General features: G+C 46.7%; 1 protein-coding gene across 8 annotated transcripts in view; it reads left to right on the top strand.

Moving 5' to 3' along the window:
- The window catches only part of LOC146340404 (carotenoid-cleaving dioxygenase, mitochondrial-like), a 105,482-nt gene that overhangs the window by 84,644 nt on the left and 3,117 nt on the right, over window positions 1-17,721 (top strand). For all 8 annotated transcript variants that reach the window (XM_084803491.1, XM_084803490.1, XM_084803498.1 and 5 more), the window contains 4 exons: window positions 1,621-1,752; window positions 3,841-4,001; window positions 6,010-6,177; window positions 15,464-15,601. In XM_084803491.1, the coding sequence (XP_084659617.1) occupies window positions 1,621-1,752; window positions 3,841-4,001; window positions 6,010-6,177; window positions 15,464-15,601 (599 nt within the window). The remainder of the gene's footprint in view (window positions 1-1,620; window positions 1,753-3,840; window positions 4,002-6,009; window positions 6,178-15,463; window positions 15,602-17,721) is intronic.

The following is a 17,721-nucleotide window of genomic DNA, read 5'->3' as shown; positions in this document are numbered from 1 at the left end:
AGTCAGGTGTGCTTTGGGCCTGACTTATTCCTATTTGGAACTGTCAGGGAGGTATATTGTCATCACAGTGTCCCTTTTCAAGCCATTTGATCTCCGCAGCCTGCAAAGGCACCTTCAAGCTGGATTAGCCCTCTGCTGGTCCACACAGCTGCAGGGGATCAGAGAAGACTGTGCGACTCGTACATCTAGACATGAGGATATATTGGGAAGGGAGATGCCTTCTCTTTAGACTCCTCTTGCTCTCTCAGTTGCATGTTTTAATGCCATGGAAAGCATGGGACTTTGCACAGCTGCCTTCAGTCTGGGCCATTGGTGCAAGCAGTGTTTGCTCAGTGCTCCTAACATGGTTTGTGGTACTTGGACATATAACTGCTCCAGTCATGTTAATAATGCCAGTGACAGATCAGACAAGGAGGACTGGCCCAGAGTCTTCTATTGTTTTGCAATTCACAGCAATGATTTCAGTGCAGACACATGCACGTCAACCCTTCCTGATAGCCACCTCTTCCTAAAGGACTGTATGCAGAGCATGCTTATGTTGTATCAGTACCCCCTGGGCTTGTTTTCCCCAAACCCGTGATGTCTTTGCAGCCCATGTTAACTGGGATTGGCCGAACCATGAATCGAGAGTGTTTCAGCACAGGCACTTTTCCTATGTGTAGCTGCACCACGATTCTTGTGCTTCCAGATGAAGTGTTTCTTGTGCAATCACCCTGCCTCATTCATGGAATTTACTGGCCGTGGGTGTGTTCAAATGACGTTTCCTTTCATTTCTACATGAGGCTTTTAACCCAAATCTTTGCTGAGGCTTCTGCTTCTGGATTCCTTGTGGGATTAAGATTGGCTCTTTACACATGTTTGTTTTGCAGGGGGTTTCTTTCTTTGCCTTTCTATATGTTCCATTAAAAAACACACTAGGTGGCACTGTGGTATAGCAGCAAATTGCACAAATACACTAGGTTTCATGCTGCCATTCAGAAATATACCAGACACCCCCCGCTAAAATGGTTACAAAGAACGGGAAAGGCCCTGGAGGATGACGATGTTGTGTAAAGGACCTGCAAACTACTGTGAATGAGGAATCATGAGCGCATAATAAAATCCTCGTGCAGAAAGGCTCTTGTAATCCTCACTTGTTTTTCCACCATTAAAAAACCCATTAAAGAGGAAAAGATGGAATAGTTGCACAATGGGTTTTATTGTTATCACTAAGAGCTCTCTGTGTAGAAGTACCCTTAGTCTGTGGTCACTAGGCCAGGGGATCTACACTGTTTTCCAGCTCCAGGCTAGAAAAACTGCAACAGGGGGTCTAGCGAGCCTGTAGCAATAGCTGGTGTCATTGGTCTGCTCCTTTTTGCACAGGAGCAGGAGGGAGTGGACATGAGGTTCCCCCCATAGTCCACTTTTTCTAATCTGTGGTGTATTAGTGGTCATGTTTCAAAAAGTGACAGAAGGTGCACATACCTTAGCTCAGTTGCTAAGATGAAGGCTTGTTAACCGCAGTGTGTCATCTCTGAAGACACTAGGCACATCAGCAAGAATGGAGCTGATGCCTAAAATCCATCTGCAGCTGGACTGCTGGCAGGATCGTTCCTGACAAAAGTGCTTTCTCTCTTCCAGGCTCCAACTACAACATAATTTGTGTCCCGCCGCAGATGCCTGGCTCCAGCGATTCCAGCCTTCAGGGTGCAAAAGTACTGTGCACCATTGCGCCAGAGAATAAGATGAAACCCTCCTATTACCACAGCTTTGGTGAGGGCTACCCTCCTTCCCCTCTGATGGAACTACCAGAGATGTGTACCAAAGGTGTTCGAAGTCGTAAGAATGGGATATCTACCCAGACAATGAGATGGTTCTTTTTCTTCTTTATGTGTACGTGTGTGTGCATGTGTATTTGCATGCATGCGAGTCTGTTCCAGCACTTGAGTCAATTCTCCCCGCCTGCCTGGTTATCGGTCTTTTTCCATCTCACTCCATATTCCATGTCTCTGAGTTATTATGGGGCTCTTTCGGGGTGGGCCCCCCCCTCATGGTTTTCCTGTTGATCTGGGGGTGTTCTGCAAATGTCGGGGTTGCCCTGAGTCTGCTGATGCCTCTCCCTTGCACATCGGCAATGCTGCTCTGGTCTTATAGGTGTGAGTGTGGGAAGATTCAAATTGGTATTAGCATTTAGGGTGATGAGACAAAATCAGGGAGAACAGCTGGCATTAGCCACGATCGCTAAGTGGAGCCTCCATGTTTAGAGGCGGTGTACCACTGAATGACAGTTGCTGGGGGCAAACAATGAGGAATAACTGCCATGATCCTTGTACATTGCTTGTGAGCTTTCCAGAGATATCTGGAGACAGAGCGGTGGAGCAGGTGGACATTTGCTTTGTTCTAGCATGACAATTCCTTTACAAACTGGATACTAAAGCATGCTACAGGAATAATATATAACTTATGCAAACAACATTCTGAGGCTGGATCCAGATGAGTGGCTGCTAGCGCTACACAATCATTGGTCTTCCATTGAAAGTTGTAAGTGGAACTGCAGTTGAGTTTCCCGCTAGTGGTAGTATTGTGCCTTTTCTGCGTGTGAATCCCACTATGTTCCATCCACACCAGGGGATGTGACAGCTGCTGTGGGTGGAGACAGCTGAAGCTCAGCCCATTCACTATAACCACTGCAGTGGGAGCCATTTTATGACTCATCATGATTATCATCGGTCTTTTAATTAGCACTAAAATGCTTTTCCATTGTTTTTTTTTAAAAAAAAGAAAGGAAGATGGGTATAGCATGATAACACCATAATGCTGTAATGCTATTTTTGTATTATGATGTTATAGTGCTATAACACTATGATATAATGACACTATATTTTTAAATGATATTTCAAAATGAAATTTTAGCAACATAATTAATGGTGATGACTAGAAAGGTTTTTTTTTTAAAAAATTAAAAAATTAACATTATAGCACTGTGGTGTTATAGTGCTATACCTCTCTTTCATTGAAAGAAACATTATAGCTGGGAAAGCATTTTAGTGCTAATTTAAAGATCAATTAAACAAAAACAAACTGGGTCATAAAATGGTGCCGACTGCAAGTGTTACAATGAATATGTGCTCAGCTGTGATAGGTTCACTTTTCCACTACGCCACTTCCCACATTAACACTCCACCCTTTTTAATAGATGGAAGGGTAGTGTTAGCAGCATCTACACCTCTGGAGATGGTGCTGCTCTTCTGTTCTTCTGAAAAAAGCTGGATTGTCTGCAGTCTAAGAAAAGATGGAAGAGCCACAGGGAAAATAGAGGATGACAGTGGGTGCTTCCAGACAGAAGGCTCCTAATGCTACCACTCAGAGGGCCTTGCGCAGTAATACTGTCTTTTCCCCCCTTAATTGATTTTCTGTGGTAAGAAAAAAGATGGAAGAAGAGGTGGGAAATATGGGAGATTTACCAGTGGAAGATGGTGTTGTCTGGAAACCCCCCCCCCCCCCAATAAAATCCTGTGAATTACACAGGGCAGTGGTGCCGTAAACCCTCATCTGGAAGCACCCAGAGTTTTGATGATTGTGTTGTGCAGCTGCCTTGTAAAAAGTGAGTGAATGAAGCATGGCGATTCCTGAGCATCTACTATGGATGCACCCAAGTACATGTATTTTATTCAGGGCATTATATAGGGGCTGTTGGATAATTTGAAATTCTTTTGGCAAGGAATGATTAAGCCAGCATGAAGGTTAGATGTGTGTTGGCAGAGGAGCCTGGTTAAGCAGTCGTGGCAGAAAGTAAGGTGGCAGGGCTTGGCAGCACTATGAGAAGAACTGGCCTAAAGCTTCATCATCTCCTTCTTCTAGGAATGAGTGAAAACTACGTTATCTTTATTGAGCAGCCTCTCAAAATCAACCTGTGGAAGTTTATTGCAGCCAAGAGTCTTGGGAGATCCTTTTTGGATGGGATCAGCTGGGAGCCTCACCAAAACACCCGCTTCCATATCATAAACAAGCTCACAGGGCAGGTACATGTTCGGTGTCCGCTGGCTCATGGTCTCAGACTTTCCTGCAGCGCCTCCCCCAGGCCCATCCAAAGCTGGCTTTTGCTACAGCAGGTCTAGCAGAATTGCTCGGTAGCCAGGAGTGTGCACTTCTCGGGTGCTGAAGGAACAACATCTCATCAGAGTATATTTATTCATGATGCCCCTTTGTTTTTACAAACACTTGCAAGTATCTCCTTCCTTCAAAATGTACTTCTGGGAATAAACAACAGGGGACAACCTAATTGCCTTCATGCCCTACTTGTGAGTTTCCAGAAGCTTCTGGCCATCCATTGGATAGAGAATGCCAGACTGGACAAGGACCGTGGCTGATCCAGGAAGGCAGTTCAAAAGTAACCTGGTTTTAGTTGACTGGCAGCCAGCTCTCCTAAAGTCAAATTCTTGCCAGAGTGCCAAGGTTTGCAGTTCTTTGCAAAGCAATTGGAGTGAATCCTATACACTGGGCAAACTCTGCAAACATCTAGTGTTAATTTGTGGTAAGACTCTTGCTAGGGATTTGGGGATCAGATTCCTCATGCATAGTTGCCTGGCTGTCACTTTGTGAGGTTTACGATGCCTCAACCCCCCACCCCATCACATAATACTGATAACTGTTTTGTGTCCCTGCCCCCCCTGCCTCCATTAATGTTGTACATAAGCCTCATCCTTTTGCAAGAGGAAGACACAAAATAGAGGCTGGTATGCTGACATCCTAGCTTTGCCCATGTATTAAAATTCTTTCAAGCAGCATTAATATAATTGAAAGCTTTCCGTGGGAATGTTCTGTGGGATGTTCTCTAGGTCAGGGGTCCCCAACCCCCGGGCCATGGACCGGTACTGGTTCGTGGCCTGCTAGGGACTGGGCAGCAGTAGGGTTGTGGGAACCCCCCCTTACCTTGGGTCCGCGAGGGCGGGGGAAGCGATCCATCCCTCCACCCCCACCGAATCCTCGCCGGCCGTGGCCGGCTCCACTCTGCGGCAAGTCCGCGGAGCTGCTGGCCAGCTCTGGCCGTGTTCTTTGCAGTAATAGCCTATTACTGCAAAGAACAGGGACGCAAATGGCATCTGCTACGTGGATGCCATTTGCATTCCAGTGTCAGGAGCACCCTAGCGGCCTCTTTCAGTAGACTCCAGTAGCCAACTCAAGACACAGACGAAAGGATTCTTTTCAAGGCTTTAATCCTTTTACAACTTAACGACTCTTTCAGATGCTAATCACCAGCGACTACGCAAGGAACAGCAGAGTGGCCTATGCGCCAAGTAGGCAGTTGATCCCTGTTTGAAGGAGAGTCACTTGAAGACCCTGAACTTATGGGCTAGGGAGAGATCCTCCCTCTTTCCCTTGGGTCCATGGGAGGCGGTCGTCGCTTGTGTGCCAAACGGGTGCTACGCCTCCTTTCCGCGCCCTCCATCGCTTGTTGCTCCCTGCGTCTGCGTCGAGCGTCTAGCAAGCCCCGTTCCCGCACTCTCTCACTGCCAGGGTCACTATCTATCTCAGGAATGCCGGCAGGAGGAATCTCTGCCAGCTGCTGTGCCTGTGAGGGATGAGCTGGCTCCTCTCCCATGGATTGCTGATCCTCCTCAGAATCAGAACTGCTCTGGGGTTCTATCGGCTCAGTTTCCACCCTGACACCAAGCAGCCGGAAGTCCGCCCCTGGCCTGTTCTTTGCAGTAATAGACTATTATTGCAAAGAACAGTGGCCAGAGGTCTTCCCTCAGCCGGCAGCTCCGCGGACCTGCTGCGGAACCAAGCCGGCCAGGGCCGGTGAGGATTCCGGGGGGGGGGGGGGGGGACGGATCGCTTCCCCTCCCCCGCGGACCCAAGGTAAGGGGGGTTCCCACACCCCTACTGCGGCCCGGTCATCCCCCTCCAGTCCGTGGAAAAATTGTCTTCCACGGACCGGTTCCTAGTCCCAAAAAGGTTGGGGAATGCTGCTCTAGGTGGTATTGAAGGGCTGAGATTCTCACTTGCATGTTTGTGTTCCTTGCACAGGTGTTGCCTGGGCGGTACCACAGCAAGCCTCTCATGTCTTTCCATCAAATCAATGCCTTTGAAGATCAAGGATGCATTGTCCTTGATCTTTGCTGTCAAGAAGATGGAAGTCCTATTGACATCTACTGCCTGCAGAACCTCCACAAGACAGGGGAAGCTCTGGACCAGGTATAGAATCATAGAATCATAGAATAGTAGGGTTGGAAGGGGCCTACAAGGCCATCAAGTCCAACCCCCTGCTCAGTGCAGGAATCCAAGTCAGAGCATCCCTGACAGATGGCTGTCCAGCCTCGTCTTGAATGCCTCCAGTGTGGGAGAGCCCACCACCTCCCTAGGGAATTGGCTCCATTGTCATATTGCTCTAACAGTCAGGAAGTTTTTCCTGATGTTCAGCTGGAATCTGGTTTCCTGTCACTTGAACCCATTATTCCGTGTCCTGCACTCGGGGATGATCAAGAAGAGATCCTGGCCTTCTTCTCTGTGACAACCTTTCAAGTCCTTGAAGAGTGCTATCATATCTCCCCTCAGTCTTCTTTTCTCAAGGCTAAACATGCCCATTTCTTTCAGTCTCTCTTCATAGGGCTTTGTTTCCAGTCCCCTGATCATCTTTGTTGCCCTCCTCTGAACCCTCTCCAGTTTGTCTGCATCCTTCTTAAAGTGCGGTGCCCAGAACTGGACACAGTACTCCAGATGAGGCCTAACCACTGCTGAGTAGAGGGGAACTAGTACTTCCCGGGATTTGGAAGCTTTGCTTCTATTAATGCAGCCCAAAAGAGCATTGGCCTTTTTTGCAGCCACATCACATTGTTGGCTCATATTCAGCTTGTGATCGACAACAATTCCAAGATGTTTCTTGCTTGTAGTGTTGTTGAGCCACATATCCCCCATCTTGTAACTGTGCATTTGGTTTCTTTTTCTCCTAGGTGCAGAACTTGGCATTTATCCCTATGAAATGTCATTCTGTTGTTTTCTGCCCAGCGCTCCAGTCTATCCAGATCACTTTGAATTTTGTTTCTGTCTTCCAAAGTATTAGCCATCCCGCCCAATTTTGTGTCATCTGCAAATTTGATCAGCATTCCCTGCACCTCCTCCTCCAAGTCATTAATAAAACTGTTGAAGAGCACTGGGCCCAGGACTGAGCCCTGCGGTACCCCACTCGTTACCTCTCCCCAGTTTGAGAAGGTCCCATTGATAAGCACTCTTTGAGTCCGATTCTGTAGCCAACTGTGGATCCACCGGATCGTTGTTTCATCTAGCCCACTTTGAGCTAGTTTGCTCATCAGGAGATCATGGGGCACTTTGTCGAAAGCTTTGCTGAAGTCGAGGTATATGATGTCCACAGCATTCCCACGGTCTACAAGGGAGGTGACTTGATCAAAAAATGTGATCAGATTTGTCTGGCAGGACTTGTTTTTGACAAATCCATGTTGGCTTTGAGTAATCACGGCATTGTTTTCAAGGTGCTTCCAGGTGGATTGCTTTATCATCTGCTGCAGAATTTTCCCAGGGATTGATGTCAGACTGACTGGTCTGTAGTTCCCAGGTTCCTCCTTTTTACCCTTTTTGAAGATAGGGACAACATTATTCCTCCTCCGGTCATCTGGCACTTCCCCCGTCCTCCATGATTTTTCAAAGAGAATAGACAGCAGTTCTGAGAGTTCTTCTGCCAGTTCCTTTATTACTCTAGGATGCAGTTCATCTGGCCCTGGAGATTTGAACTCATTCAAAGTAACGAGGTGTTCCTTGACCATATGCCTATCGATCTCAAGCTGCAATCCTGCCCCTCCAGCCTGTGCTTCGCCTTTGCCAGGGGGGTCATAGACCCTCTTTTGGGAGAAGGCTGAGCCAAAGTAGGAATTGAGCACCTCTGCCTTTTCTTTGTCATCTGTTATCGTTTTGCCATCCTTATTTAATAGCTGAACAACCATTTCTTTCCTCTGCCTTTTACTATGCACATAGCTGAAGAAAGCCTTTTTGTTGTTTTTAGCATCCCTCGCTAACCTCAGCTCGTTCTCAGTTTTAGCCTTCCTGACGCCATCCCTGCAATTCTGTGCTACCTGCCTGTACTCTTCCTTTGTTGCTTGGCTTTCTTTCTACTTCCTATATGTGTCCATTTTTGTTTTCAGGTCATCCCTAAGCTTTTTGTGAAGCCACCTTTTCATCTTGTTGGAATTGTTTGTGATTATGCCTTGAGAATTTCCTTTTTTAAAAGCTCCCACCCATCTTGGACTCCTTTTCCCGTTAGCATCGCTTGCCATGGGACCTTACCGATCATTGTTCTGAGTTTATTAAAATCAGCTGTCCTAAAATCCAGGGTACGAGTTTGACTACACTCGGCTTTTGCTTCCCTTATGTCAAGGGCTCCTTGGAGGCCTCTCTCAGTCTAATCCAGTAGCCAAGTCCAGACACATACAAATGGATTCTTTTCAAAGCTTTATTCCTCTTTTACAACTTAACAACTCTACTGTTAGCAACTAGATATGAGCAGCAGAGTTGTTGTTGTTCAGTCGTTCAGTTGTGTCCGACTCTTCGTGACCCCATGGACCACAGCACGCCAGGCCCTCCTGTCCTGCGCTCTCTCCCGGAGCGTGCTCAAGTTCATATTCATTGCATCCGTGATGCTATCTAGCCATCTCATCCTCTGCCGTCCACTTCTCCTTTTGCCTTCAGTCTTTCCCAGCATCAGGGTCTTTTCCAGAGAGTTTTCTCTTCGCATTAGGTGGCCAAAATATTTGAGCTTCAGCTTCAGTATCTGTCCTTCCAATGAGCACTCAGGGTTGATTTCCTTTAGGATGGACTGATTTGACCTCCTTGCAGTCCAGGGCACTCGTAAGAGTCTTCTCCAGCACCACAGTTCGAAAGCATCAATTCTTCGGCGCTCAGCCTTCCTTATAGTCCAGCTCTCACAGCCATACATTACTACTGGGAAAACCATAGCTTTGATTAGACGGACCTTTGTCGGCAAGGTGATGTCTCTGCTTCTTACTATGCTGTCTAGGTTTGCCATAGCTTTCCTCCCAAGGAGCAAGCGTCTTTTAATTTCATGGCTACAGTCACCGTCTGCGGTGATCTTGGAGCCCAAGAAAGTAAAATCTGTCACTGCTTCCATTTCTTCCCCTTCTATATGCCAGGAAGTGATGGGGCCAGATGCCATGATCTTTGTTTTTTTAATGTTGAGTTTCAAACCAGCTTTTGCACTCTCCTCTTTCACCCTCAACAAGAGGCTGTTTAGATCCTCTTCGCTTTCTGCCATTAGGGTGGTATCGTCTGCATATCGGAGGTTGTTGATAATTCTCCCAGCAGTCTTAATTCCGACCTGTGATTCATCCAACCCGGCGTTTCTCATGATGTACTCTGCATATAAGTTAAATAAGCAGGGTGACAATATGCAGCCTTGTCGTACTCCTTTCCCAGTTTTGAACCACTCGGTTGTTCCATGTCTAGTTCTTACTGTTGCTTCTTGACCCTCGTACAGGTTTCTCAGGAGACAGGTAAGGTGGTCTGGTACTCCCATCACTTTAAGAATTTGCCACAGTTTGTTGTGATACACACACTCAAAGGCTTTAGTGTAGTCAATGCAGCAGAAATAGACGTTTTTCTGGAATTCTCTTGCTTTCTCCATGATGCAGCGAATGTTGGCGATTTGATCTCTAGTTCCTCTGCCTCTTCGAAACCCAGCTTGTACTTCCGGTAGTTCTCGGTTCGCATACTGCTGAAGCCTAGCTTGTAGGATTTTGAGCATCACCTTGCTGGCATGTGAAATGAGCGCAATTGTGCAGTAGTTTGAGCACTCTTTGGCGTTGCCCTTCTTTGGAATTGGAATGTAAACTGACCTTTTCCAGTCTTGCGGCCATTGTTGAGTGTTCCAAATTTGTTGGCATATTGAATGCAGCACTTTAACAGCATCATCTTTTAGGATTTTAAATAGCTCAGCTGGAAGACTGTCATCTCCGCTAGCTTTGTTGTTACTAATGCTTCCTAAGGCCCACTTGACTTCACTCTCGAGGATGTCCGGCTCAAGTTCAGTGACCGCGCTATCATGGCTATCAGGGACATTCAGATCTTTCCTGTATAGTTCTTCTGTGTATTCTTGCCACCTCTTCTTAATCTCATCTGCTTCTGTTAGGTCCCTGCCTTCTTTGTCCTTTATCATGCTCGTCTTTGCACAAAACGTTCCCTTGAGATCTCCGATTTTCTTGAAGAGATCTCTAGTCTTTCCCTTTCTGTTGTTTTCCTCGATTTCTTTACATTGTTCATTTAAGAAGGCCTTCTTGTCTCTCCTTGCTATTCTCTGGAACTCTGCATTCAGTTGGATATATCTTCCCCTTTCTCCCTTGCTTTTCGCTTCCCTTCTTTCCTCAGCTACTTGTAAAGCCTCATCAGACAGCCACTTTGCTTTCTTGCATTTCTTTTTCTTTGGGATGGATTTCGTTGCTGCCTCCTGAACAATGTTACGGACCTCCGTCCATAGTTCCTCAGGCACTCTGTCTATCTATGCCATACGTAGATAGAGTACCTATGCCATAAGTTGGAACAGTTGGTCCCCGTTTGAAAGGGAATTACTGGCAGACCCCTGAACTTAAGGACTAGGGAGAGTCCCTCCCCTTTTCCCTTGGATCCTCTGGGCACAGCCGTTGTTTGCGTGCCAACCGGGCACTACGCCTCCTTTCTGCGCCCTCCATTTGGCACCGCTCTCTGCGTCGGCATCGTGCGTCCATCAAGTCTGCTTTCCGCGCTCTGTCACTCCCAGGACTGTTATCTAAGCTAGGAATGCTGGTGGGAGGAATCTCTGTCAGCTGTTGGCCCTAGGAAAGAGGAGCGTGCTCCTTTCACAGGAGCGACTCCTCTTCCTCAGAATCAGAACTACTCTGGGATTCTATGGGCTCAGTGTCCACCCTGACACCTTAGAACAAAGAACTCCAGTGCAACATGGTCGCTTTCCCCCAGAGTTCCTGTAACTGTTACTTTATCCACTAAGTCATCTCTGTTGGTTAGGATCAAGTCAAGGATAGCCGATCCTCTAGTTCCTTCCTCTACTTTCTGTAGGAGGAAGTTATCCGCCACACAAGTCAGGAATTTCCTGGAGGGGCCATGTTTTGCAGAATTTGTCTCCCAACAAATATCGGGGAAATTGAAGTCCCCCATTACTACTTCATCATGCTTCCTTAAAACATTGGCTATTTGTTTTTCAAAAGTTTCATCCTCGTCTTCTCCTTGGTTGGGTGGCCGGTAGTAGACTTCGACCACCAGGATCCTTTTATTCTTTGCTCCATTTATTTTGATCCAGATGCTCTCGATGGGGCTACCAAGCTCCTCCTCCTGTATTTCTGTGCAGAGATATGTATTTTTCACATACAGTGCAACCCCACCTCCCTTTCTGTTCCTCCTGTTCTTTTTGAACAAGTTATATCCTTCAGTTGCTGTATTCCAGTCATGAGAGTCATCCCACCAAGTCTCAGTTACACCTATCAAGTCATAATTTCCCTCCTGTATTAAGAGTTCAGGTTCGTTCTGTTTGTTTCCCATACTCTGGGCATTAGTATATAGACATCGAGGACCACGTGCTTCATAGTCTGGCTTCCTTCCTACATGTGTCTGAAGACTATTATTGGGCACTATCAGAGCTGTTCTCTCCGTTGCAGTGCATGCGCCTACGTCCATTGTTACCCCCAACATTACATCTCCTTTCCCCGTAGGATTCAGTTTAAAGCCCTCCTGATGAAGTTCTTCATGCTGTGGCCAAACACATTCTTCCCAGCCTTTGTGAGGTGCAACCCGTCCCTTGCCAACAGCCCATCTTCCAGGAAGTATAGCCTGTGGTCCCAGAATCCAAATCTCTCTCGTCGGCACCACCTTCGTAGCCAGTCATTCACCTGGAGTATTTTTCATTCCCTTTCTATCCCTCTTCTAACTACTGGAAGGATGGATGAGAAAACTATCTGGGCCCCAAAGTTCTTGAGTTTCCTTCCCAAAGCTTCAAAGTCTGACGTGATCTCTTCATAGCTCCGCTTGGCGGTATCATTTGTTCCCACATGGATGAGAAGAAAGGGATACCTGTCAGTGGGCTTTATGAGTGCAGGCAACCTTTCAGTCACGTCTCTAATTCATTCTTTCGGGAGACAACACACCTGGCGAGTCCACGGGTCTTCGCGACATACTTGGGTCTCGATCCCACGCAGCAAGGAGTCTCCCACTACTACCACTCTTCTCTTCTTCTTGTTATAGGCCTGGGTTTCATCGCCTCTGTTTGACTGACCTTCAGCCTCTTGCTCACTCTCATGTAGGTTCCCCTGTGATTCTTCCTCTGCAGGCTGTCCTCCAGTCTCATCCGCAAGTACCTGGAATCGGTTCCACAGTTCCACTGCTTCCACTGGTGCAGAGTGGTGTCTAGTTCTTCTTCTCCTAACTGTCACCCTTTTCCAAGGAGTATCCTCTACTCCATTTTTCTTCACCTCAGCATTTCCCACTGCCTCATCTTGCTGTTGCTCTTCAAGCTTCTGGTCTTCACTTTGCTGCTGTAGTTCCCCCATTCTGTCCAAGAACTCTTCGTGTTCTCTTATTCATCGGAGGGTCGACAGTCGCCGCTCCAGTCCTCTTACTTTTTCTTCCAATAGCGTGATCAACTTGCACTTGTTGCAGGTGTAGGCCATGTTGTTCTCAGGCAAGAAAACAAACATTGCACACACCTTGCAGGTCACCACCACTGGAGAGTCTTGTCCTTCCATAGCCTCTTTTCCCTTTTTGTGTCTAGCTTTGTGATTGTTCTAGACTAGCCTGTGCCTGTTCCTCTACTCAGTAGAGGTTAAAAGCAAAGTCCCACTTGTGTGAAAGTGTGTGTTACAAGACAAATAAATGGGAAAAAGTTAGTTAAAAATAAAATAAAATAAAAAATGGGAAAAAATCTGTAAATCTGCTTGGTGGACAATGTTGTATTCAAGACCTGGTTAAAAGACATCTTGAGAGTTGGAAATAGGGGGCTGCATCTGGGGGTGTCATTTTCAAGATTTACAAGTCATACTTTCACATTTGCCAGCATTGACATATAAAGATGGAAATAGGCCAATGAGCACACGTGGTCTCTCACATTTCTGCTGCCTCCTCCTGCTCTTTCCCTAAAATCTCCTGCAGTACAAAGAATTTTCTGCAGCCTCCTGCTGGCCAAGCTATTAAAATTTCATCAAGCCAGGAAAGTGGGTGCTGCTTCCCTGCTTCTGGATGAGAGAACAGCCACTGTGTTCAAGGGCATGCAGGGAATCTGACAGGAGCGTGGTGTAAGGCTGGAGTCTCCAACATGATGCCCGCGGGCATCAACGTGCCCAGAGACACCTCTCCTGGTACTCACCAGGCGCTCTGCTCCTCCTGATTTTTATTTTATTTCCTAAGAAGTTTTAATTAATTTTTTTTTTTTAAACTGGGAGGCTGGCATGCTACAAAGCAAAGTACTGCCCTCCACTGCCATGTTTATTTAGCTTCAAAAGAGGGGTTTTGTGTTTTGGGGCTCAGCCCTCACTTCTGCTTTGTACTTAAGTTCTTTTAGGACACAATCCTATTCTTTATGTCCTCGATGCTTATGAGCCTCTGAACTCGGAGGCTTATAATCATCCAATGTACAGTGGGAGGCACAGCAGAGCCGATCTTCACCTCCCCGTCCTGCATTTTAGCTAGATAGGCTTTTTTGCCCATTTAGCTGGGGTGCTTTGGAGGGGGAGGAAAGGAGGCTTGAGAGGCCTCAGGATAGCTCATATCCTGGCCTCTCCAGTCCCCTCCCCACCCACAGGAACGCCCCATTTACCTCCTACCTGAGGTCTATTTTGTGACCTTGGAGAAGTAGCCAGTGCAGTTCTCTCCACACGGGCTGTGAGACGGAGGGGGCGGGGGCAGGAAGCATGGATTCCCAGCTTGGTGGTCAGAGCACTGTCTCTGACCTTGGATCCAGGAATCTGAAATATCTTGTGGCCCCCCCAGATGCTGTCCAGGGCTATAGGATTGCTCCCTTAATGTTAGTTTTGAGACCAGTGTGCCCACTATGGTTGCCATTTTATGAATGGGAAAGCCCACCCACCATGACAGCCATTAGGTGAGAGCACCCACAACACTGTCTCAAAATGCCAAATGTGCCCATTGGCCCCACATTGTTGGGGACTCCTGGTGTAAGGTGCAAGATTGGCCTTGTTTAATATTTGGGAACTCCAAAGAATTAAGGCTGCAGTCCTGTTCTCACTCATCTATTGAACTCAGTGTAGACGTGTAGAGGATTGTGTTGTAAAATCACAGAAGGACTCTACATGTGTCTAGCTTCTCTGCTTTGTAGATTGCTTAGAGTACAGGATAATTCAGATGAGGTAGAGTGGGAGTTGCTCTTTGCTTCATTGTACCTGTTAATCTAGTGCTAAACTCAGAACCTAACCTTAGGACTATAAAGGTAAAAGGACAATGCAGTGGGGATTCCCCCCCCCCCCACTTGCTGGTCCCCAGAGGAAGGTAGAGAGGAATTTGGTGAAGGTGGAAGTTAGTGTGTGATTACTAACTAACTTCTTAGTTAGAAGAACTAACTTCTAACTAAGAAGTTAGTTAGTTCTAACTTAGTTAGTTAGTTCTAACTTAACTTAGTTAGTTCTAACTAAGTAAGTGGAGCTGCATTGTCCTTGGGGACACTTTTGGGATGGGGACTACAGTAGAGAGTGCAGCATTTCAGTCCATCTGAGCCCAAAGAAGATGCTGCAGCTATGCCTGAAGGCAACTGGAAGCTTAAGCCATCCTTCCCCAACCTGGCATCCTCCAGATGTGTTGGCTACAACTCCCATCATCCCCAGCCAGCTGTGATGGGAGTTGTAGTACAACTTATCTGAAGTGTGCCATGCTGGGGAAGGATGGCTTAAGCCATTCAGAAGGAAGAGGATTGAACCACCATTGGTGTGTTTAACATTTCATGTTCCTTAAAACTTTGCTACTTTTTATATTTATATTTATTTATATTGAGATTTCTGTCCTGCCTTTCTAGTGCTCTCACAGTAGTCAGGGAAGTTTTACAACAATTTAAAATCACAAGGTCATATATAAAGAGCATGTTCAATAAAAATACAATCATAATTACAACAGGTGCCCCGTTAATGACATTCACAGTGCAGTCCCATGCTTGTTTATTCAGAAGCAAGTCCCACACTGTGTTTAAGAGGACTCACTCCCGTGTAATATACATAGGATGCAGCCTTAACCCCTTAAACTCTTTGTGTCTGCTATGCCTTCTCTTCAGCTTTTCTCTTCCATTGGGGAAGACAGTTTGCAAAGCTCCAGTCTGGGGCAAGAAAAGTTATTTTGAACGGGAAGGAGCCCATGCTGGGAGGCAGAGAAATTATACTTTTCTCTCTAATAGTGGGTTCTTGCTCCCCATCTCCACACCAGAGTGGCAGAGTATTGTTCTTTCTTTTGCAATGACATCCTGTCTCCTTGGCAGGTCTATAATTCACTACCAAGGCCATATCCGTGGCGCTTTGTTCTGCCCATCAACATGAGTCCCAAGACACCTGTAGGGCAGAATCTTAGCCCCTTGACCTACACGTCGGCAAGAGCTGTGAAACAGGCTGATGGGAAGGTACGTGCTTCCGCATTGAACTTATACCTGGCATTTCCACACTGGGCTGATCTAACTGTCTGAGCTTTTCTACACGAGGCTGTTAATCACAATATCTACTTATGGTTTCATCATAGGGTTGAGATCCAAGTTCTACCCAAAGAGCTTTTCCTTTCCTCCTTTTCCACTACATAATGTCTAGGTGGTGCTGTGCTACAGGGGAGCAGCACAAATACATAAGTAGGAAACTACCTTTTATTTTGCTTTCAGAAATAATACCCCATCTTCCCCGCTCAAAAAACAAAACAAAAACAAACCAGGAAAGTGTTCTTAAAAAAGAAGTGAAACTGGAGGATCCGAATGTCCTCTAAAGAACCTGTAAACAACCATGAGAAAGGAACCATGAGTGCACGATAAATGCCTGATGTAGAAAAGTTATTTATGTAGTTGCGTTCCCCATCAACATGCTTCTTGCCAAAATAACATGCATATATTGGGTGCAAGCTGAGCAAACAAAGATTTTTTTTCCTGGAACAGACCAAGAGCCATTCTATTTACAAGAGTGGCCAGCCAGATACTTCTGCAAATTCACACGGATGGCATGGAGGAGCTATAACTAATCATGATGGGGATGAGGATGAGGATGGAGGCGATGTCCATCCCCTGTAGTTTTCTCCTGTTTGGGGTACTTGAAGTGTGCTCTGGAGACTCCATTTATCTATCTTGGCTAATAGCCTGGTAACAAGGAGCTTAGCCTCACCACCATTTTAAATATATGCCTTGACACTAGAACAGGGGTAGGTAACTAAATTGAGGTGGGGCCCTTGGTGGTAATCTCTCAGGGGCCACATACCAGGGGTGGGCAGGGCCAGAGCCAGCAGTGAGAGGGCGAAGCCGAAAGTGCGCCTGGGCAGAGCCAGTGATGCCTCTTTTCCTCTCCTTTTCTTCCTCCCCTTCTCTCTCTCGCTGTCTCCCCCCTTCTCTGTCCGCCAAAATCTCAACTCCACAGTTAGGCTTGGGGCAGGGGGGAGATAAAATAACAACGGGGAGGCACTCCAATTACAGAGAGGCAGCCCCTGAAGGAGACTTTTCTCCTAAAGGCCCAGTGGGCATAGTACACAATAAATAAGCACTATTGTGACTCTGTCACTTGTTTCTCTCTCTTAGAAAAAAAGGTCCCATTCATGCGAATGGAAACTTTTATTCTAAGGCTAATTGCCATGTTGGAAGGAATTTTTGTGCAGGAGGTTGATATGCAGCCCTCCACAGCTTTGGTCACCCCCCAGTTCCCCCCAGGCGTAGTAAGCAGGTGTATTCACATGAATAGGACTGTTTTTCTTAAGCCTAAATGCCAAGAGGGGTCTAAGGAGGCTGTAGACTGGACTGAAAGGCACCGTGGGCCAGAGGTTCCTCACCCCTGCTCTAACGCAATCAAGCCATCCAACGCACACTTCTGATTGGTTGTCCCGAGCCCTAAAGAGGGAAAGCTCCATGCCAAAGCAACGCCACCATCAGTAAACACATTGAACACTCATTAGCATCTGTTATGGGTACAGAATTGCATCCAGAATTCGCAGATAGACCTCTCCCTTGGCATTCTGCACTTTTGCACTCCGTACCCATAGCAAGCCCAGTTGCACCCTAGATAGCTGTTCAACCTTCTTTTGCTCTTTGTTGGCTATACTGGCTAGGGCTGGTGGGAGTTGTAGGCCAGAACATCTGGAGGGCCAAAAGTTACCCATCCCTGCTCTAGACCAAGGTCTTATAAAGGAATTCCTTCCAGTAAAAGTTTATTTCCTGTAACCACAGTGGTTTGGGCTGCTCCCTCCAGAGAGTTCATCTCCTGTATTCAACTTGTCTCCAGCATCCTCCCTCCTCTATTTTTCCTTCTCCCTCCAGCTTTCGCGTTATCATTTTGTACTTGGAAAGTTAGGCCTCAAGGAACTAAACATGGGTTTGGCAGCCTTGGGGGTGTCTCCACAGGTGATTTGCTGCGAGCTGGCTGCATTTGGAGGTCGTTTGGGGCACATGCAGGCTACCATCCCGCAGCCACCCTGGAGCTTTTTGCAGAAAAAACAGATTTCCTGAGACTGCTTAAAGTATGATTCTTTTCCTTAAGTCAGGTACTCTGCACTATAGTT

The sequence above is a fragment of the Heloderma suspectum genome, chromosome 6 (assembly GCF_057233095.1).
Source record: "Heloderma suspectum isolate Gila_16-S chromosome 6, 16-S_ref, whole genome shotgun sequence".
In the NCBI taxonomy this organism is placed as follows: Eukaryota; Metazoa; Chordata; class Lepidosauria; order Squamata; family Helodermatidae; genus Heloderma; species Heloderma suspectum.
Note: the sequence above shows the minus strand (reverse complement) of the source record. Positions and strands in the feature narration are given on the sequence as shown.